General features: G+C 46.3%; 1 protein-coding gene across 1 annotated transcript; it reads left to right on the top strand.

Moving 5' to 3' along the window:
* Positions 1-4,336: 4,336 nt before the first annotated feature.
* LOC147856416 (uncharacterized) lies at positions 4,337-4,924 on the top strand. Its single transcript, XM_087329118.1, has one exon. It carries the CDS (start codon positions 4,337-4,339, stop codon positions 4,922-4,924), a length of 588 nt encoding a protein of 195 aa, XP_087185244.1.
* The last annotated feature ends 17,678 nt before the right edge of the window (positions 4,925-22,602 follow it).

Here is a 22,602-nt window from a genome sequence, read left to right as displayed (position 1 = left end):
CTGCAACGGTTCGGTTTGAACCGAACCGAACCGCAAAATTGCAGCTTAACAGTTTAAACGGTTTGGTTCGGGTTATTTTAACATTTCAGTTCGGTTTCAATAGTTAGAAACCACGGTTTAAACAGTTTAACGGTTTGTTTTGTTTTTTTTAATTAAAACTTTTTATAAAAATTAACAATTTTTTAAACAATCTTTTCATTTTCATGCCTTATTCTCACATTTTAGGAAAATCTTTAAAATTTTGAAAATTTAAATAATGAAATGTTTTAATTTTTAAATTTTTAAATTTAAAATTTTGACCTAAGCTGAAAACCAAAACCGAACCACAAAACCACGGTTTTACCGGTTTAATGGCTTAACATTTTGAAAAACTTTTAATGGTTCGGTTTAACGGTTTCGTGGTTCGATCCGGTTTGGGTTTCAAAAAGATTTAACGGTTTAGTTTTGACCCCCTCAAACCGTTGCCGATTGTTACGTACACACACACACACACACATTCTACTTCCGCTACACAACATCACCTACGTCACTCACGATTCTTTACAATATCCAACGTGTCAAGGGCACAATATGGGTCATGAAAACCCACAGTTAAACAAACAATCACCACATTTTTATAACTAGTACAAGGCCTTTGTAATGCACCACCTGGACATGCTCTAAGGCACTTGACAATAAGAGAATTTGTATTTAATGGAGGGTTAGGTTGCTCCTATTATATATAAGATGCTTGCATTTCAAAAAGAGAAAGAGATATAATTTTTTTATAATGACCAACCAAGTGGTCACTTGCCAAAACATGATCACCATTTTGAGAGCAAGTTGCCATATTGACACAAAACCGTCAAGCCTAAAAATACTTCAGTTTATTTTCTAAAACATTTCCCCAAGATAGCTCCTTTGACTTGAATATGAGATTCTAACAAGATTCCATGAGGAAGTAGAAAGCACATGGAATATTTCTAGGGTACAATCAACCATGTATGACGCATAAAGCCCTTGGGTTTCAAAGAGACCCTGTGATGAAATATTGAGCATGAAGCTTCCAAACACAATTATCCCTATAAGTTTCTTACACTAACATGAATTTAGTTCTCTTGACAGAGAAGACATCATAATCTCCATCATCTAAAACTCTTGATTCCTCTGAAGAAAAATCTCCCTAGATATGACGAGAACCTATAATCAATCGACTAAGGTCCTATTGCTCTAGTATTGAGCTATCAAAGAAAAAGTTAAATTAATTTAGATAATGTCTTAAAAATACCAATTATATGAAACTCGTGGATCTTTTCGTACTCATGTTGACATCGCAACAAGAATTCAATGTGATGGTTCATTTGAATATCTAAATTCACCAAGCCTTGTTGTATTAGTGTGAACTATGTATCACCAAGTTTACAATCTCATTAATATATTTTATAAACATATGTGGATTGTTTGATAAATGGACTTTGCATATATTATCATTAAAGTATTGTGAAATTAACCCCGTTGTAAATCTTTATCTCATTTTGGAAAAATGTTGACATGAATGTTGTACAATTTTTAATGTTTGCCAAATGGCGACTCTAGTATGGATTGTAGTTTCTTTTCTTTTTGGCTTATTTATGTAATGATTCTCTAATGAGTTTGTTACTCTCTTGGAGCGACTGGTTTTAAAGATTAAATGAGCCTTAAGATCTCCTTTTGTACAAAGAAACTTAGATGGAATATTGTACCCCTCCCATACACTTCCTTTACATGATGCACCCAAACTTCATTGCTATGAACATAAACATATTTACTAATAGCTTTCCTAAGTAGAGATGACGGCACAGGGTTTAGGGTTGCAGAGATTGCTCCGAACGCAGACAATCAAGACGAAGCTCCCCTCCTCCTCAAGCACCAGGTATGTCTCGTCCATTAGGGTGTAGGGTAGGAGTAGGGTACATAGGGATACAGGAACATGTGGGCAAAGGATCCAACAATGGGAGTTAAAGCATCAACGATTGCAATTAAGGTAACAGCGGCAAGGGTGCGCACCATGAGGTCGATGGAATCGAGGTACACATTGCAAAGTAGGAATAGGGATAGGGAGAAGAATCAGGTGGGCAAAGGATCCAACAGTGGGAGTTAAAGCATCAACGATTGCAATTAAGGTAACATCGGCAAGGGTGCGCACCATGAGGTCGATGGAATACAGGAACATGTGGGCAAAGGATCCAACAATGGGAGTTAAAGCATCAACGATTACAATTAAGGTAACAGCGGCAAGGGTGCGCACCATGAGGTCGATGGAATCGAGGTACACATTGCAAGGTAGGAATAGGGATAGGGAGAAGAATCAGGTGGCAAATGGGGGGCGTAGGAAAGTAGATGAGATGCTGAAAGAAATAGGGCAACACATTATTGGTGGAGATAGGGGGATATGTAAGGAATCAATCATTCTATCAGACAAGGTGGGCTGGATGGAAGAGGATGATAGGGCTCCTCTCAGCAGCAAGATTGCAACGGTCTTCACCGTTGAATGCTTGGAGGATTCAAGAGTGTGGGGAGTGTCAGAGGTTTGGAATAAAGAGGTTGGGAAGCAAACAACTGGGTGGGATAATTCCAGCCATGCATTATGGCAAGTGATGAGTGAGGGGAGGCCGGGGGGGCAGGTAGGTGGATCGTCACAGGGGTTGGATGGTGTTGTGAAGTTGGACTCCACAAAGGACATGTTGCAAGTAGAAAATATTTTGCAAGAATGTGGTTAGGCGCATAATGCATGCCCGAGAGGGGGTCATGATAAGGATAGGGACTGGAAAGAGAGATCTGAGTTACCAGAGGTTTTTTTGTCCAATGATGAAAGTAAAATTTTGAATGCGGAGATTGAAAGATTAAGGAAATGCTCATTCATTTGTAAGCTACTTGGTGGTAGACCTAATAGAGGTATGGTTCGTGACATGCTACAAGTAGCTCTTCTGGATAGGGTTTTGCAAATACTAAATGTGCACAATATGGGTCGAAATTTCTTCCATGTTGAAGTGGTCGAGGGGGGTGATGTATCGCGGATTGTGGATATGAATTTTGTAGAGCTCAAATATGGAAGAGCTCTTTTGTTGGAGTGACATGCTAACTTCAATGATATGGAGGAAGACAAGAAACTTGGTAACCCTTGGGTGATTTCTATGATATTCCCAAATCTTCCTCGACAGTTATACCCCTTGATACCAAAGATTGGGGATAAGATTGGCATAATTTGTCCCTCAAAGGCAACGATGGTAGATAGAATCAAGGACTACCCTAAGATTAGAGTGATTGTGCAATGTTCGTCCAAACTCCCCCCTATAATCAGGGTTCATGATGTGGAAGTGGGACTAATAAATCTAGCGGTGGAATACGAGGGCTTACCTGGCCAATGTTTTTATTGTAAAAAGAAGGGCCACATTGCTAAGGAATGCCCTAGGAAGATCAACGGTAATGTGAGGGTGGGAAAGGACAAAGGGCAGGTTGTTAGGCAAAAGAATATAAGGGTGAAAGATCAGAACACCTTCAATGGGGCAAAGAAGGAGAAGGCTAATGTAAATGCTTGGACACTAGTTGTCACGAATGAACAATTGGAAGATAAAGAGATGGAGAACTTGATGAGATAGAGAGATGGAGAACTTGATGACCATGAGTAAGAATATCTATGCAAATGGTGGTACAAGGGGCTGAGCTAGTTGCATGGGATTTGCTAATGGGTCGAATGAGGGTGAAAGATGTCTGGCATGTAATAAAAAAGCCACGATGTTCGCTAAGCTTTTCGAGAGCAAGTTGCAGTATGAATGGCTTTTGCATGTCTCGCATAGACAGGATATACATCAACGGGGGAGCTATGCAAATGGTGGTACAAGGGGTTGAGCTAGTTGCATGGGATTTGCTAATGGGTCGAATGGGGGTGAAAGATGCCTAGCATGTAATAAAAAAGCCGTGAAGTTCGCTAAGCTTTTCGAGAGCAAGTTGCAGTATGAATGACTTTTGCATGTCTCACATAAACAAGATATGCATCAACTGTTTGGAACTAGAAAAATTTGGAACCAATGTTGAAATCATTACAAGTTCAGCCTACTTTGATCATATGTCGGTGAAGATAACGCTAGAAACACAAAGGAGGCCAGCAAGGGACTGTAATGTTAGGATCAACAAAAAACTTTTTGAGGATGTGGAGGTGAATAGGAACATAAGGAGCATATGGGAAAGCAATTCGGTTGGGTGTGGCGCAATTGATAAACTTCGAGGAAGATTATCGAAACTTCAACTTATCTCCACAGGGCGACAAAAAGTAGAATTGTGAGGTCTAAGGAGGAAGAAATGTGTTTTAAGGAGATCAATGGTGGCTGCCCAAAGGCTATTACAGAAAGATCCCCAGTGCCAATGGTCCATGGCAGACCTTGAGGCTGCCAGAGAAACGTTGCAGCATTTTATTACGTCCAGAAGTACGATGCTATTTAGGAGTTCGGCGGCATGGTGGAGCAAAAATGGGGATAAGGTGAATAAACAATTTTTCATGCATAAAAAGCCTAGAACAAACTGTAACTACAATCCGAAGCTGGTTAAGGAAGATGGCTCTATGTCGGAGGACGTTTCGAAGATCTTGGAGGCGGTCACCTCACACTATCATGAGTTGCTTTCAGATAGCTACAGTATCCCCGACCAACCTGCTCTGATAGAATATGTGCTAGAGGGAATGCAGCATAGAATTTCAGATGCGGCACAAGCTAATATTGTGAGGCCTCTCTTGGAAGAGGAGGTGGCTAATGCTTTGGCAAGTATTTGTAGAACGTCCTGTCCAGGCTCCAATAGACTATCAAGACATTTTTTCGAAAAATTCTGGGACGTGATCAAGGCTGATTTGGTTGATGGGCTAAAAGAGGCATGGGATGTTGGGTGCTTACCTGGCAATTTCAAGAGAGGGTGATATTTCTAATTCCTAAGGTACAAGGTGTAATAACTTATGCAAGGTAATGGAGACCGATCACGTTGCTCAACACAATATATAAGATATTTGCCAATATATTGGCCAAGAGGGTAAAACCCTACCTATAGGAACTAATCCATGTTTGTTGAGCGGCAAGCTCAACCGGAGCCGGATCGACTGAATAAGCCGGAGCCGGTAAGCGAGACGGATCGGGCGAAACGGATCGGTATGACGGTGAGCAACCGAACCGGCAAGTAGTGGAGGCCGGGTGCAATCCGTAACCGAAAGTCCAATCGGAAGCCTAGTATAGGATAGACTACTAGGTAGCTATAGTCTCGTAGTAAGTGTCAAATGCTCGTGTGAGCATTGAAGTACATGGTACTTCTGTCAATCCCAAGAGGACTTGTATAAATAGTGCTACTTAGCACAGTGTGTATACAGAGTTTTGATATAATTTTGAAATTGCGTTCTGCTCTCTCTCTCTCTCCTCTCTCTCTCTGTGTTGTTCTCTGTTTTACGCTTCCGCAAACACTTACGTTCACATGGTATCAGAGCGCGAGGGTTGAGAACCTCTGCTGCAGACATTTACACTTGAGAAGAAAACCCTAACAGGTCGAGAACAGACACAGTAGAAGACATGGATAGAGGCATGGCTACGTCGCTCCCGGTGGAGAAGCTCGACAAGAGCAACTACGCATCCTGGTCTTACAAGATGCACCAGTACCTGCTTGGACACGGGTACTGGAGTTATGTCGAAGGAGCGATGTCGTGAAGATCCGTCACTACACGCGGATCGTGAGGCGGACCAGAAGGATTTATAGTCGATACAAGCTTTGGCGAGAAAGTACTTAAGATAGATTGGGAAAGAGAGAAGTTGAGATTACACGATCAATTTGATAACGAATTTCTTCCTCTTAATTTTCATAAAAAAAACCGTGTTTTTTCTCCTCCCCCTTCCCTCTTTTATAGATGCTCTCATGCATATGATGCATGTGAGGGTACAAGACATGCATAAATTGCATGTTTGCCATTTGGCGCTTAAGTATTACATGTGGTCACTCATTTTAGCTCTCATGTATGAGAATTTACATGTAAAAGTACAATGATAGAAATATAATTTTAACTAAATAGCATGGCTTAATGGTAAGCCAATTGACTCCTAACTTGGAGGTGCAAGGTTCGAATCTATACTTGCCCTCCTTGTATATGTAAATATGTATATATATTTATATATTTATTTATCTAGTCGTCGGATACCGGTGCCTCGCCGGATGCCGACGCCGGATACCGGTGCCGCCGCCGGATGCCGTCGGTTACCGGTGCCTCGCCGGATACCGATGCCGGATGCCGCCGTCGAATCACCGGCTCCATCGCCGGTCCGGTTTTGTTTGGCCAAAACCCTTTACGAGTAGCTAGCCACCTCCACTCTTAGTTCAAGTTACCTTGAACTCTCTATGCTCCACACATAAACACAAAGATAATATCTTTTGCTCCACCTTATATATGATGAGAGCCGTATTTGTCGTGCCTATGTGGGATATCTCATAATTTTCTCTTTTCTTTTCACAAACTTTATACCCTCATATCTTGACATTTAGTTGTCCATTTCTCGTGTAATAAAGTGCATTCGAAACCTCCATCATTTTGTACTTAGATATTAAAAATGTTATCTTCACAATTATTGTATTACGTGATTCATACTCGATTTCGTACGTTTTATGGGATTTTCACACTATTGCCGAAAATCTTCACGACATCCACCCCCACCAAACCGCACGTCCTCCGGTACGTGCCAAGAAGAGAAGAAGTGAGATTTCGGCTACGATGATCAATTAGATTCCTCCATGTCTTCATTTTCATCCGGCCTATTATGTTCATCGTCGAGGTAATCGAGGTCAGGATCCTTGTCTTGTCTTTTCTTGAAAAGCTTTACTCTTTTTCCCGCAATGGGTACGGCCAACCTTGATCCGTCTAGTTCCGCAAGGTGGTATGTGGCATTATCGTTGGCACTTGTCACTACATACGGCCCGAACCATCTTCTTGCGAACTTCCCCTTCTTCAATCTTCTTGGGACGAAGTCGATGCGTGTTGTCGAACCGAACTTTGTTCTTTACTCGGGCTGCCTTCATCATCTTTCGCGCTTTTTCTAAATCTTCAGGTCTTCTTTCAAGTTGCCTTATCCGCGCCGCTAATAACTCTTCTCGGCTCATCTCGTTCTCCCACGGTATCGCTACCCATGAGGCGATCGTCCTTTCGATGGGCATAATCGGCTTTTGTCCATACATAAGCTCCGTCGGCATATACCCTGTCACCGAGCTATGTGTCGTTCTATCGGCCCACAAGGCATAGGGTAATAGTCGTGGCCAATTCCCGACTCGACCGTTGCATGCCCGTACGATGGCTTTAACGATAGGTCCATGCCCTCGCTCGATCTTCCCATTTGCTTCCGGATTGTAGGCAGTCGTGAGGGAGAGCTTCACGCCTAGTCTTTCGAAGAGCTCCGTCGCTTCGTGCGCGTCCAACTCCCCTCGGTCGGCCACTATCTTCCCTACACATCCATATCGGCAAACAACATCTTCAAGTAAAAATTTACAAACGGCTGAAGTCGTCTTATTTGTCAAGGCTCGTCCTTCCACTTGATTTGTCAAGTCTTCCCTTGCGAGCGCTAAGTACTTCATTTGTCCCACTCCCATTGGCATCGAGACCAGATCCACCATCCATTTGAAGTGAATGGTGAGTGGGTATGTCAGCTTTAACTCATCACGATGACGTATATTTGAATATATTTGGCAAGTTTCACATGTCGACACGAAATGGAGTACATCTTTGTACATGCTTGGCCACCAGTACTTCTCCTTCAATTTTTCGAACGTTGCCCATGTTCCTCTATGACCTGCCCAAGCACTCTCGTGGAATTCGGTCATCAGCGTCTCTTGCTCTTCTTTATTTACCACCACTCGACGTGGTATTCCTGTCCTTCTTTTTGGGTGTCGCCAAAGGAATCCTCCCTTCAAGAAGTATCGATAAGCTTTCTTTCGGATTCGTAGGGCCTCCTCCTTTGTCAACGAAGCATCTGTCGTCAATGTTCTTAGGAATCTACCGATGAGTAACCATTCTCCTTCGTACTCGTTCTCGTTGAAGGCGTGGAGGGTTTGCGTGTCCTGGTCTTCTGCCGACAATCGAGCCATCTTCAAGAAGTTGAGGGCGACATCTTCATCTTCCGAAACCATGTTACTTCCATTTGAAAATCTTGCCCTCAACAGCATGTCAGCCATGGCGTTCTTCTTCCCTGCGATGTGACGGATCTCTGGGTTTAAAGACTTGATGTAGGCGATCCACCTTAGCATAGCAAGATCTGGGGTCGCACATCCCGAGACCATTCCGAGAATTGGGAGACAATCTGTCTCTATTATCACTTCTGACCCGATCAGGTAATCTTTGTCCGTCTTCACTGCCGACACAATACCCCAAAGTTCCCGCTTGACTTGGGCATATCTTTGTTGTCGTTCGCTGAGAACCTTTGCTCCGAACCGGACGGCATATCGCGCATTATCTTCACCTTCTTGATTGCTGACCCACCCGATTCCGGTTGGGCTCGTATCTACGGTCACGTAAATTGGTTTCCCTTCGGCATAGTCGGCCTTCCTTAGTGTCGGAGCTTCAAGAAGCAGTTTCTTTAACCTTCGCATCGCCTCTGTGTGCTCATCTCGCCATTCGAACTTTATTCTTTTCTTTAGTAGTCCATATAACGGTTCGGCGACATGAGCGTAGTGAGGAATCCATATATGATAAAACGCGCACGCTCCAAGGAACCTTCGAACCTCCGTTTGGTTTTCGCATTCTTCTTTCATGTCTTGGATTGCGTTCACTTTGGATGGAGAGGGCTTCCGGCCGTATGCTCCACACAAGTGACCTACCACCAAGATCTCTGGTTGCCCGAATGCGGATTTTTCTCCCGAAAATGTCAAATTCGTATCTTCGAGCCTTTGAAGCACCTTCTCGCAATCTTTCATATGATCCGCAACGAACTTTCTACAACCTTCCTTATCTTTCGATTCATCTTTCTCCTCATCCGAACATCCTTTTATCGGAATATCATCCAAGAATGGCATCGTGATGTCCGGAATGCAATCCTTCAAGACTTTATTCATGGCATTCACCATATGAGCCACCGAGTTCGTTGCGCCTTGGGGTAAGGTACACATCCGCACAAGCCCGATCGGAGTCCTCATGGTTGTAATGTCCCGACTGTCGATCACCAATTGGAATTGGTCATATCCGGAGTAGTGATCGCCAATGGAGTAGATGGACCGGCCCGCAAACGCTTCGGCAAATTCGTCCATGCTCGGACCGATTCCGGCATTTCGAATTGTCACCTTGTTGACGGGTTGAAGATCTTGGATGAATCGCAATGATCCATTCTTCTTCGGCACCATGAACCACCTATTGGAATAAGGAGCATTCGACGGTTCTAGAATTCCCATACTCACCTTCTCCTTTAAGAGCTCGATCAGCTTCGGAAGGTGTGCTCTCGGAACCGGTATCAGTTTCAAATTCCAAGGCACATGAGGCACCGTGAAGATCACCATTGGCTCTATAACCTTTGGGTCGGCGCATCCAATTTCTCGTGGGAAGAATGCGAAAGCCTTCCCATGTCTCTCAAGCATATCGCGAAACAATCGCTCCTCTTCAAGGAGAAGGAAATCCTCCTTTCCAACTCGTAGCTTCCCCTTCGTCTCTTTGGTGAAGTCATGACCTATCTTCTTCGGATCTCTTAAGCTTGGATCGTTAGCGACTTCCTTCATCTTTTGCCAACTATCTTCCGGTAGCGGAACCGCAACTGGCTTGATCTTCTTATCCACCGTTTTATATTTCGTGTTGATGTCAGCTTCCTTCATCGAGATGCCACGACGGTATTCATCGATGATAGCGTACATGTTGACAAAGTTAACCGAAATCACGCATTGGTTGTGAAGATAGCTCAAGTCCACGACGTCCTCGATTTCGCCGATGGTGTCGTTAAATGAGGCTTCTTCCATAATATGAGTCACGAACTCCCCTTCTTCTATTATGTTCTCTTCTTTCAGCATCTTCTCGAATTCTTGTATCCGGTGCTTGTGCTTCTTGTCGGGTAGTACTAGTTTACATGCGCCACTAGGTGTGACACATGTTGCTTCTCCTTGCAATCCACGCGCTCTTCTTTCTTGTGGGGTCTTGTGATTGCTCGGACTATTTGTGCCCCATGCTTCAATAGTCCGCTCTAAAAATCCGAGGATTCGCCTCCGAGACTATCTCGATTCCTTTCATGATTGGCTCGCACTGTTAGGAATTGGACCGATCTTTGGTTGTCAAGATTCTTTATTCATGCGAAGGCTGCTCCATTATCGAACACTTTGGTCTCCATCCGAGATGATGTGATATAAGGTTGCCCTAGGATGACAGGATGCGACGCCGATTCTTGTACGAAGAAATGTTGATCCATCTCCACATCCCCGATCGTGACTTTGACAATGGGACAAGCTCCGTACAAGTCCTCCGTAGACTTTGTTGCCGCGCGAATCTTCCATCCGTGGTTTGTATTGATTTGCCATCTTCCCTTTTTGTAGAAGTCGGTTGACATGAGGTTGATCTCCGAGCCGTGGTCGATCAAGGCTACGACGGTCTCTTTCTTCTCCCCGATCTTCACCGGCGTCTCCGTTGTCGCTCGTGCCCAATGAGGTCGAGTGTAGTGGTTGTCCACCATATCTTCATCGATTTCGTCTCTTGCCATCGTTATGGCATTCGTTTTTGCTTTTTGCGGCTTCTCTTCTTCCTCGTCCGATTGTTGTCTCTTTCTCTTTACAAGGTCCACGATCGTGTCATGGAACTCCTTCTTCGTAATGCCAAGCAATTCCCTCAAGGACAAAGTTACGTGGCTATCAAGAACTCGTTCTTCGAGAATCTTCTTTAGGTCCGTCGTCTGCTCTATGTCCGACCTTAGCTTATAGGTAGCTATAGTCCTTGTCCTCCGAGCGGGGTCTTCGACACCAACCTTCACGGGCCGCACTGTTTCTTCAACTCGTATGCTCGGCTCCCCTTTTTGGCTTGATTCTCGTTCCTCCGATTGTAAAGGTCGACTCGTCTCCGCATCGTCCTTCTTTTTCACGTTCCTTGTTTCATGTCTTTTAGATGGGCCTTGCTCTTCTATTCTCTTTCTCTTTTCTTCGACGAACACCTCGTGGTTGTCGCACATCACCTCTGCGAGTATGGTGTTGTCGTCCACCGGATCCGACCACCCGGTTATGCTTTGCACGCTTCGGTCCGCAAGCTCTACCTCGTTCGATGTGATTTTTCCCTTCTTCTCATATTCGAGAACGGAAGTCCAAAACTTTGCTCCCGCTCTAGCAGCTTCAGTCTTGTCTTTCCCGACTCTTATTCCAGCCGACGCAGCATAGTGCATCGCATCCACATGAGTCGCATCGGCATCCTCCATAGATTTCTTCATTCCTCCTCTTCCGAAATTCACCCGTAGAGGTCTTCTAGTCTCGCTTGAGCAGATCATGTTGTCCTCTATGTATACAATATTTTGTCGAATCGCCTCTCGAAGGCTCGTACAATCCCTTCTCATGTGGTCCATGCTATCGCACCACACGCATCTAAAGGGTTCTTTTCCTTTAGGGCCCCGACGATTCATGTTGGCTAGAGTGACCTTCTCGAACTTCTTCGCTAGCTCTTCAATGATGTTGTCATCAATCTTCTTTTCTTCCACGTTACTTTGTCTTGGCGGCTCAGCTACTTTCGGCGGTCTTGCTTTCTCCGTGGTAGTCGGTCCCGTCAAGTCGGTGTCATCAACCCATTGGCGACGCTTGTCGAGCCTATTGCATGCCCGCTTCACCGCGATCCAGTCCGCTACGAGCCCATTTGCTTGGGTATCATCTTCGAGAAGAGTCCCCAACTCCCGTCTATCCTTTATGTCCACGGCCTTCAAGAAGTACAAAGTCTTGTCCTCTTCAAGCAACACTTGGTCCGTATTGGAGAGACGACTAAACATCTAGTCGAATTCGTCGTACACCCTCGAGACGCTCATCTTCTTATTCTTCTTCTCTATCCACTTCATCAGGGCATGTCGAGTCATCCTCGTTGAGTCTTCAATCACGAACTCCGCTAGTATCGTTTTCTCGAACTCGGACCATGTTGTCTTACCTTCTTGAAGCTCGATGACGCGTCTTTGGATGTTGTTGGCGACAACTCTCTTGAAGCTTGCGATTTGACGTGCCTCGGACACGTCCCTCTAATTCATCTCCCTTCTATATGCATCAAGGAACTTCGTAACGTTCCTTCCATCGAATTGGCCCTCGAGCTCTACGACACGATCGACAGCCTTCTCCACGCTCGCGTCGTTGTCCCGAGATCTCATCATTTGCTCGACGATTAGCATCATCCTTTCGAGCTCTCCTGCTTGGTTGCTTGAGGACGCCATCTCCAAGTATTAATCTCGACTTGATCCTTCCTACCGCCTCTTTCACGTCGGGTTCACCACTTAATTATGTCGTGAAGATCCGTCACTACGCGCGGATCGTGAGGCGGAACCACCGGGGTTCTGGACCAGAAGGATTTAGAGTCGATACAAGCTTTGGCGAGAAAGTACTTAAGATAGATTGGGAAAGAGAGAAGTTGAGATTACACGATCAATTTGATAACGAATTTCTTCCTCTTAATTTTCATAAAAAAAACCGTGTTTTTTCTCCTCCCCCTTCCCTCTTTTATAGATGCTCTCATGCATATGATGCATGTGAGGGTACAAGACATGCATAAATTGCATGTTTGCCATTTGGCGCTTAAGTATTACATGTGGTCACTCATTTTAGCTCTCATGTATGAGAATTTACATGTAAAAGTACAATGATAGAAATATAATTTTAACTAAATAGCATGGCTTAATGGTAAGCCAATTGACTCCTAACTTGGAGGTGCAAGGTTCGAATCTATACTTGCCCTCCTTGTATATGTAAATATGTATATATATTTATATATTTATTTATCTAGTCGTCGGATACCGGTGCCTCGCCGGATGCCGACGCTGGATACCGGTGCCGCCGCCGGATGCCGTCGGTTACCGGTGCCTCGCCGGATACCGATGCCGGATGCCGCCGTCGAATCACCGGCTCCATCGCCGGTCCGGTTTTGTTTGGCCAAAACCCTTTACGAGTAGCTAGCCACCTCCACTCTTAGTTCAAGTTACCTTGAACTCTCTATGCTCCACACATAAACACAAAGATAATATCTTTTGCTCCACCTTATATATGATGAGAGCCGTATTTGTCGTGCCTATGTGGGATATCTCATAATTTTCTCTTTTCTTTTCACAAACTTTATACCCTCATATCTTGACATTTAGTTGTCCATTTCTCGTGTAATAAAGTGCATTCGAAACCTCCATCATTTTGTACTTAGATATTAAAAATGTTATCTTCACAATTATTGTATTACGTGATTCATACTCGATTTCGTACGTTTTATGGGATTTTCACACTATTGCCGAAAATCTTCACAACAGCGAATGATGTGGCGCCAGACTCGGCACACAAGGACTTCCCGGTATGGGAACAGGCGGCAAGCAGGGTGATGTACTGCTTCGCGTCTAGTGTCGGCGATCAACTGCTTAGCCACATCCGTGATGCCAAGACACCGAAGGATGCTTGGGGGAACCTGAAAAAGGTTTTCGCCGCAAGCACCACTGCCCGGAAGATGCAACTCAGGCAGGAGTTGAGTAATGTTCGACAGAAGAACATGTCTGTGGCAGACTACACGGGCCGGATAAAGGAGATCTGCGACTTGCTAACCTCTATCAATGTTACCGTAGAGGAAGACGAGATGGTGCAGGTATGTCTCAGAGGCCTGGCATCCAAGTTCAGAGCGTTCCGGACTGCGGTGTGTACAAGGGAGAATACCCCCTCATTCTTCGACTTACAATCGATGCTCCTTGTAGAGGAGAACCACGTCGGTGCATCTACCAGTGCATCCCTGGACAGCCGAATGTTGTACACGGGAACGGATCGGTTCTGTGGGCGTGGTGGAAGAGGTGGGTCAGCACGCAATGGAGGCGGCCGGCAAGAGCAGGAACGGAGGCACTATGAACGTGTCGACAGCAGTTCCGGGACTTCCACAAACAGGGGGAGTCAAGGCGGTGCCGGAGGCCGGCAAGACAAATCTGCTACAGAATGCTGGTATTGTGGCAAAAAAGGCCACAGGGAAAGCGAGTGTTGGAGAAAGCGTGCCGATTCGGACAAATCCGGATCCGGCAAGACCGGTAAGGATGGCCGGCAAAACTCGCACTACGCAAACGGATCAGAAGGATCTGGAACCGGAAAGGCCGGTAAGGGGCCAGCCTTGGTGATGAATCACAAGGCAAACTCTATGAAGAAGACCACTTCCAAAACAGAGGAAGTGTGGTATGTTGATTCCGGCGCGTCGAACCACATGAGGAGCCACAAAGAGTGGTTCTCCTTTCTGGAGAAACCGGATCAACCAAGAGTAGTCGAAACCGGAGACGACACTCCTCACCCAATCGTGCACGTCAGAGAAGTCCCTCTAAGCCACGTCGGACAGAAAGGGAAGCTGATGAACGTATTACACGTTCCGACGATCACGAAGAACCTAGTGTCCGTCAATCATATTGTCGACCAGGGGATGCAGGTGTGGTTTACGCACCTCGGGTGCTTCATTGAGGATGAGGGCGAAGTCATTGCGCAAGGGCGCAGAGACGGGAGGATGTTTATCCTCGACACCAATGACTTTGGCACCGCTCTGTTCGCGAAACGACAGAAGGTCGAGTCGAACATCGACCTGTGGCACAAGCGGATAGGCCACGTCAACTACTGGAAGCTTCAAGATCTGCAAACGAAACAAGTCGTTTTCGGTTTGCCAAAGTTCAGCGGCCGGAGAGCCGAAATTTGTGAAGCCTGCCAACTTGGGAAGCAACACCGCCTTCCATTCCCCACCGAACGGAACCGGAGCCGTAACAAGCTCGATCTCATCCATTCGGATGTGTGGGGACCGGCACAAAGTGTAAGCCTTGGCGGGAGCCGATACTTCGTCTCCTTCATCGACGACTATACTCAGCATACTTGGATCTACCTCATTGAGCGGAAGAGCGAAGTCTTCGACTGTTTCCGGAGCCTCCAGAAGATGGTGGAACGGGAATCAGAGAGGAAGATCAAATGCCTTCGGTCGGATGGTGGAAAGGAATATTTTTCCGGCCAATTCACTAGTTATCTGCAGCAGAAGGGAATTCGGCGAGAGTTCAGCTGCAGATACACACCGGAGCAAAACGGTGTGGCCGAAAGGAAGAACCGGACACTCGTCGAAGCGGCAAGGGCAATGTTGGAGGAAAAGAGCATGCCCCGGTTCTACTGGGCGGAGGCGGTCCAGACGGTCGTCTACATACAAAACCGCATCGGTGACAAGGTGTCAGCTCATGAGCTGTATTTCGGGCGCAAGCCGAACTTAAGACACCTTCGGATATTCGGCAGCATAGCGTATGTGTATGTGCTGGATCAAAAGCGGAGAAAGCTGGATGCAAAATCGGAAAAATGCATCCTAGTCAACTATGCTCAAGAGTAAAAGGGGTATAAGTGCTATAACCCCCGGACGAAGGAAGTCCGAGTTAGCCGGGATGTCGAGTTCGATGAATCGGCATCCTGGTACTCCGTACCGACTCCGACTTCCGATCCCGGTCCAATGCCAGAAGATCAGGCCAGTGAGCCTGAATCAGCCCTGGCAGAGGATGATGAAGTTGGGACTCAAGATGAGAGTCCGGATTCGTTACGGTTGAGTGGACCGAACGAGCGACTGAGTCGGTTGGACCGGTCGGATGAAGAGACGGCAAGTGGTGGAGACTCTGTCGTGCTCTCCCCGCGCAAGGAACCGAGGAAACGGTTCACGCGCAAAGAGAAGGGGAAGAGGAAGATGCCGGAATTCGAAACCGGCAACGATGAGTCGGATCGGTGCGTATCCGACTCCGAAAAGGAGAAAGGCAGATCTTCGGCAACGAAGACCGAACTGGCCAAGAAGGGCCTCAAATCAGGTGACGGTGCGTTGCGCCGATCAACCCGTCAGAAGGATCTCGTCGTGCGGTACGGGTACAATGAATACATGGCGCATCATTATGCGTACATGACTAAGGTGACAGAAGTGCGTGAGCCAGAGAGCTACGCAGAAGCGGCAAAGGACGCAAATTGGCGTGCCGCTATGGACGAAGAAATGCGGGCACTCGATGCCAACGAAACTTGGGACCTAGTTGATCCTCCCCGTCACTGTAAACCGATCGGATGCAAGTGGGTGTACAAGGTCAAGTACAACGTTGACGGTTCTGTTAACCGGTACAAAGCCCGGTTAGTGGCGAAGGGATACGCGCAGACCCACGGAATCGACTACGACGAGACCTTCGCTCCTGTGGCGAAGATGACGACGGTTCGTGTGGTACTGGCGGTTGCTGCGACAAGGGGGTGGCATCTTCACTAGATGGATGTGAAGAATGCCTTCCTTCAAGGAGAGCTTGAAGAGGAAGTCTTTATGACTCAGCCCCCCGGATTTCACTCGGAGATGAACAAGTCGGCGGTATGCCAACTGAAGAAGTCGCTTTACGGCTTGAAGCAAGCCCCCCGAGCTTGGAACACGAAGATCATGCACCGGTTGCGTAAGCTGGGGTTTGCTATCTCTAAGTCGGACTCTTCGTTGTTCATCTGGCAAGGCTCTGACGGTCCGATATGTATACTCTTGTATGTGGATGATTTAGTCATCACCGGACCGGGTCTTCCCAAAATCAACCGCATCAAGTCCCTGTTGTCGGATGCATTCGAAATGAAGGACCTGGGGGACCTTCATTATTTTCTTGGGATCGAAGTGATCCGGACTCCCGACAGCATATTGCTCTCACAACGACATTACGTGTTGAATATGCTGTATAAGTTCGGCATGACGAATTGCCGACCTGTCTCCACACCCCTGGACCGGAACCAGAAGCTCTGTCCCAACTCCGGACCGGCCTGCAATGAGAAACGGTTCCGACAGGTTGTCGGAAGCCTGATCTACTTAACCATCACCCGACCCAACATCAGCTATCCGGTCGGCATGGTAAGCCAGTTCATGCAGAAGCCGACCGTGGAGCACCTTCAGTGCGCGCAACAAATATTACGGTATGTCAGCGGCACTAAGGACCGGGGACTGCTATACCAGCGAGGTATACCCGAAGAGCTTGTCGGTTACACAGATGCTGACTGGGCCGGCGATGCGTCTGATCGTCGTTCCACTTCCGGATACATGTTCTCCATAGGTAGCGCGGTCGTTGCGTGGAGCAGCAAGAAGCAGCCTACAATGGCTTTGTCAAGCACTGAGGCTGAGTACCGGGCCACTACCGTTGCCACTTGTGAAGCCATCTGGCTTCGGCGACTGTTGCGAGACTTGCGGATCGAGGTACCGACCCCGATCCCGATTTACTGCGATAACATGAGCAGCCTGCAACTCGCCAGGAACCCTGTGTTCCATGCTCGCACAAAGCACATCGAGGTGCACTACCACTTCATGCGTGAGCGGGTCCTGAGCGGTGAAGTTGACCTACAGTATGTTCATACGGATCGGCAAGTTGCCGACATCTTCACCAAGCCGCTAGGATCGGACAAGTTGCAGCACTTTACCGACATGCTTGGTATTCAGCATCTCGACGTGCCGCACTTGAGGGGGAGAAGCAAGGGCAAAGTCTCTATCGAAACTGGCAAAGGCCAAAAAAGAACTGTTGAACCCGTCGGTAAGAGGAGAGCCGGAAGAAGAGGAGACGAGAAGATGAAGGAAGCTGAGTCGACGAAGGAAGTCGACACATCCGAACAGGTCGGAGCAAGCGGTTGTGAAGAAGAGTTGTGCACTCAGGAAGAGAAGTGCATGTTGTGCGGAGGTCATCACAACGGTACTGACCATGATACAAAGTCAAATGAAGAATTCGATTTCGGTTCATCGGCTGAAGAAGCCGAGGGAAGCATGGAGAAGGCCAAGACTCGGAAGTGGTCCAATGTGGTGAGAGGCCTGAAGCCGGAAGTCGAATCGGAGTGTACCGATTCGGACAAGAGCTGGAAAGAGTCAGAGACGGCTGACTCGAATCAACAGATGGATCCGGATGAGTCGGATCGACTGAAGGCCAAGGGGACACGGACACAACAGAAGTCAATGCCATCGTGGGAGAACCGACGGATCGGCAAGCGCCGGAGTCACAGCAACGTGAGTGCTGAGATGGGCCTATTGAGCAGACATGCCGACCGAGAGGGTCGAGGCGTGCAGAACCACAGGGATCGTGGCAAATGGGACCGGACCGGACGAGGAGCGTGAGCAAGGTGGAGTGACGCCAGGAGAAGTCGGTTGGAAGAACCGACTGCCACAGAGGTTGACACTACGACCCCACCTCAGGTTGAGCTTGAGGGGGAGTGTTGAGCGGCAAGCTCAACCGGAGCCGGATCGGCTGAATAAGCCGGAGCCGGTAAGCGAGACGGATCGGGCGAAACGGATCGGTATGACGGTGAGCAACCGAACCGGCAAGCAGTGGAGGCCGGGTGCAATCCGTAACCGGAAGTCCAATCGGAAGCCTAGTATAGGATAGACTACTAGGTAGCTATAGTCTCGTAGTAAGTGTCAAATGCTCGTGTGAGCATTGAAGTACATGGTACTTCTGTCAGTCCCAAGAGGACTTGTATAAATAGTGCTACTTAGCACAGTGTGTATACAGAGTTTTGATATAATTTTGAAATTGCGTTCTGCTCTCTCTCTCTCTCTCTCTCTCTCTCTCTCTCTCTCTCTCTCTCTCTCTCTCTCTCTCTCTCTCTCTCTCTCTCTCTGTTGTTCTCTCTCTCTGTGTTGTTCTCTGTTTTACGCTTCCGCAAACACTTACGTTCATGGAAAACATATGCATAATTGATAATGTATTGACATTTTGGGAGGCGATTGCCTTGGCATAGAAAACCAATCAGCACATTGCATGTCTCCTGCTAGACTTTGAGAAGGCATATGACAGAGTTCAATGGCCTTTTTTAGATAAAGTCGTGGAAAGGTTGGCATTACCTTTAAAATGGAGATCGGTTGGGTTGTCCCTTTACAAAAGAAGTTCGAGTAGGGTGTTAGTGACAGAGCATCGTGGCTCGTCGATTCCATTACGTAGATCTGTTAGACAAGGGTGCCAACTAGCCCCCTAGCTTCTTCTTTTTTATTACAGAGGCATTCTCTTTCTTTTTGAACAAATCGGATGTAAGAATAAGGGGTTTAGATGTTCCACATGGGAGCAAGGATTTGCCAGACTCTGAGTATGCAGATGACACTATGCTTTACTTGCAAGTCAGTGATGCTAATTTACAAAAGGTTGAAGGATGGATTGAGTTGTTTTGCAAAGCGTCAGGGGGGAAAATTAACTAGAACAAAAGTAAAGGATTCTGGGTAAGTTCAAACCCACGACCGTTATGGTGTCCTAACGTTGATTTTCAATGGGTCCCCAATGCCATGACTGTTAAGCATTTGGGCTTTTTGACCTAGGAGTTGAGACACCTAAAAATCAGCAGCTTGAGCAGGTGAAAGACAAAATTAGAAAACAACTTCGGTTATGGGCATCAGTAAAGTTTTCCCTTGTTGGTAGGGTGGTTGTGGTGAACTATATTTTGCTCGCCACCATGTGACATTCAATGGCATGTTGGATGTTAGACAAAGCCTGCATAAACAATATTAAGGCAATGGTGAGAGGGTTCTTGTAGTCGGGTAGAGACAATGAGATGACGTCAACTAAAGTGGCGCGGGGTTGTTTAATTAAGGCGAAGAATCAGGGAGGACTTGGACTTGGACTGGTGGATCCGGTTCACCAAAGTAAGGCTCTATTTGGTAAGCTTCTGGTGCGAAGTCTGTAACCCGTATCAGAATAGTGGAAGGTGCTCCTTAGGAACAGAGTTGACCTTTGGTGTCCCAGGAATGGTGGTCCTTGGGAGGCAAATACATGGTGGTTGTTCAATCCAGCTCTAAAGTTGAAAGAACCGGTTAGTGTGGAGGATAAGGTGGTTCGCGCCATAATGAAGGCATGGTCAAGTTTAAGAGAAGGCTTGGTCTTAATGCAACCGAAAACATTGTTGAATGGCTACGACAACCGTTGTTTTGGAAACCTAGGATTAGAAGTGAAAATGGTATGATGCTTGGACATCAAAAGTACTTGCCTTGAGGAGGATGCTAGGGTACAAGATTAGGTCAGTACACGATTGGGAGGTCTTCAGCATGAAGAGGCGGGAGGGTTAGGTTGTTAGTTGTAGGTTTGCTGGAAGACTAGAGAAGGTGACCCAACTGATAGATGAGGTTGTTGATGGATTAGGTACGTTGAAAGCGGGAGAGGCTAGTTTGTAGGTGAGGATGATGCACAAATTATCTGTGGTAGGTGCTCAACTAACAAGGAACGTTTGTGGGGTAACCTAAGTTCTTTGACAAATGATGGCATGTGGTTGGCAATGCGGGTGACAATGTTGGAGGGTAGGAGGTGGTAATTGAACCCAGACCCTAAGACACTTGATCATGATTGTAAAATATGGCTTTTCGATAACAATCCCTTATATGATTTGGGGTGGGATCCATTGGAGGTATGGTGGCAGACACCAGGAACAAACAACTTGAAAAAGTTTTTTGTGTACAATATGAAGCTAGGAAAACAAATCATTGGCTCCAAAACAATGGGTGTTGTAATGATTTGGAATAGTTTGAAGTATAAAGGTATTTCAAACGATGATCAAAAGTCATTTTGGAGGAGATTATGAGCATTGGATACACCAGAAAAAATTAAGGCTTGGTTGTGGCTTCTTAGCCACAAGAAGGTACTTGTAGGCGAGTGGTTGAGTTCCCATGGTGGGGAGGTTGGCTATAAGTTATGTGGACATGCTTTGGAATCAATCTCTCACTGTTTTTGGAATTGTACAGAGGCAATTAGCATTTGGAGTAGAAGCCTTCGAATCGTGGCAGCCTGTGGTGTGAAAGGGAACATTGTGTGGGGCTCCATACAAGGACTATCTCTAAAAGGGGAAATTTGGGGTGACCAGTTAAACCCACAAGGGCATGGATTTATAGTGCAGAGTGGTAGCGTGTTCCAATATGATGGGGTGAGACCGGGCACAAATTCTGAATTTTTTGAGAAGATTTGGCTTATGGTGGCGTGTTTAACAGTCTGGCACATCTGGATCAAGCATTGTAAGTCTGTTTTTCAGCAACAAAAGCTCTCATGCGGGGAGGTGATGTTAAATATCTGGTTTGAGCTTGTGGCTTGGTTGCACAGTCAGTATGATTCAATTCAGGGGGAATTGGAAGAAGCAGAAAGGGCAAGGTCAAAGTTCTTGTTGAAGTGGAGTGGTTCTCCCATGATGTTCAAATCTTCGTCGAGGCCTAAGTGGAATTACCATGCACCTAGTGTCAAATACGAGTGTATAATGGCCGTATTCACACTGTCCCTTCGGACAGCCCAAGTTTGGGCTATTTTTGTAAATAGCATAAAGGGCAGTTGCCCTAAGATAGTCACTATATAAAGTGACTTTGTAACCTTTAGTTAAGGTTGTTGTTGGTTGTCATTCTTTGTAATTGTTGCTATTGGAATATAACATTTGTTTGTGCCTATCTCTCTCTCTCTCTCTCTCTGTCTATCTTGTCTTCATTCTCATATACAGGTTCTTCTTCATCACGAATGTTGCTTGCACTTCCACATTGACGGCCTTGTCCCCAACATTTGGTATCAGAGCGTTGGAGGTTCTTCAACCCGTTGTCGGCCGTCATCGTACACCACAACATTCTGTTTTTGTAACTTCTTGAAGAACAGATAAGAGAGAAGACAAACAAGAAGTTTTGCATCTCATTGTGTTAAATCACTAATTGGAGTAAGCTAACCGGTTTTACTCTATTCTTGTGATTGTAACCACTTGAGGCGAGCTCCCTGTGCAACACCCGACCCAATCATGCTTCATTCGGTTAAACGACATCCGAATAGGTCACCGGACGTTATTCACTCGCTTGCTATAACCACCCGCTACAGATTGGTCTCCTGGCAACATTCTGTTTTTGTAACTTCTTGAAGAACAGATAAGAGAGAAAACAAACAAGAAGTTTTGCATCTCATTGTGTTAAATCACTAATTGGAGTAAGCTAACCGGTTGTACTCTGTTCTTGTGATTGTAACCACTTGAGGCGAGCTCCCTGTGCAACACCCGACCCAATCGTGCTTCATTCGGTTAAACGGCATCCGAATAGGTCACTGGACGTTATTCACTCGCTTGCTATAACCACCCGCTACAGATTGGTCTCCTGGCAACAACCAAATTCGTGCTTCATTTGGCTTATCGACATTCGAGAGGATCAGTTGGATCCGTCCCTCTCATCGTTGCAGTCACCCGAAGCAGAATCGGCCATCGGTTTCTTGTAATCAATATTCGGCATACAATTGGAAGCTAATCAGGCTCACTCCGATTTGGCAACATTCGGGAAGACCAACCGGTTTGTCCCTCAAGTTATAGGAGTCACTCCAAGCAAGTTTAGCAACAAGTATCCGAAACCAAACCGACTCGGGTTCAAAACTGACTAGAATGATATCGGGTGAGCCGACCGGCTGCACCCCACTAAGGTTCGTAGTCAACTCCGAACCGGGTCTTACCAAC

This window comes from Azolla caroliniana, unplaced genomic scaffold (assembly GCF_043228905.1).
Source record: "Azolla caroliniana isolate FFs.n. ecotype wild unplaced genomic scaffold, voAzoCaro1.0.p SCAF_13, whole genome shotgun sequence".
Taxonomy (NCBI): Eukaryota; Viridiplantae; Streptophyta; class Polypodiopsida; order Salviniales; family Salviniaceae; genus Azolla; species Azolla caroliniana.
Note: the sequence above shows the minus strand (reverse complement) of the source record. Positions and strands in the feature narration are given on the sequence as shown.

Excerpts from the sequence above, each read along its gene's own strand:
- LOC147856416 (XM_087329118.1), top strand. The coding sequence starts at position 4,337 with ATGGTGGCTGCCCAAAGGCTATTACAGAAAGATCCCCAGTGCCAATGG.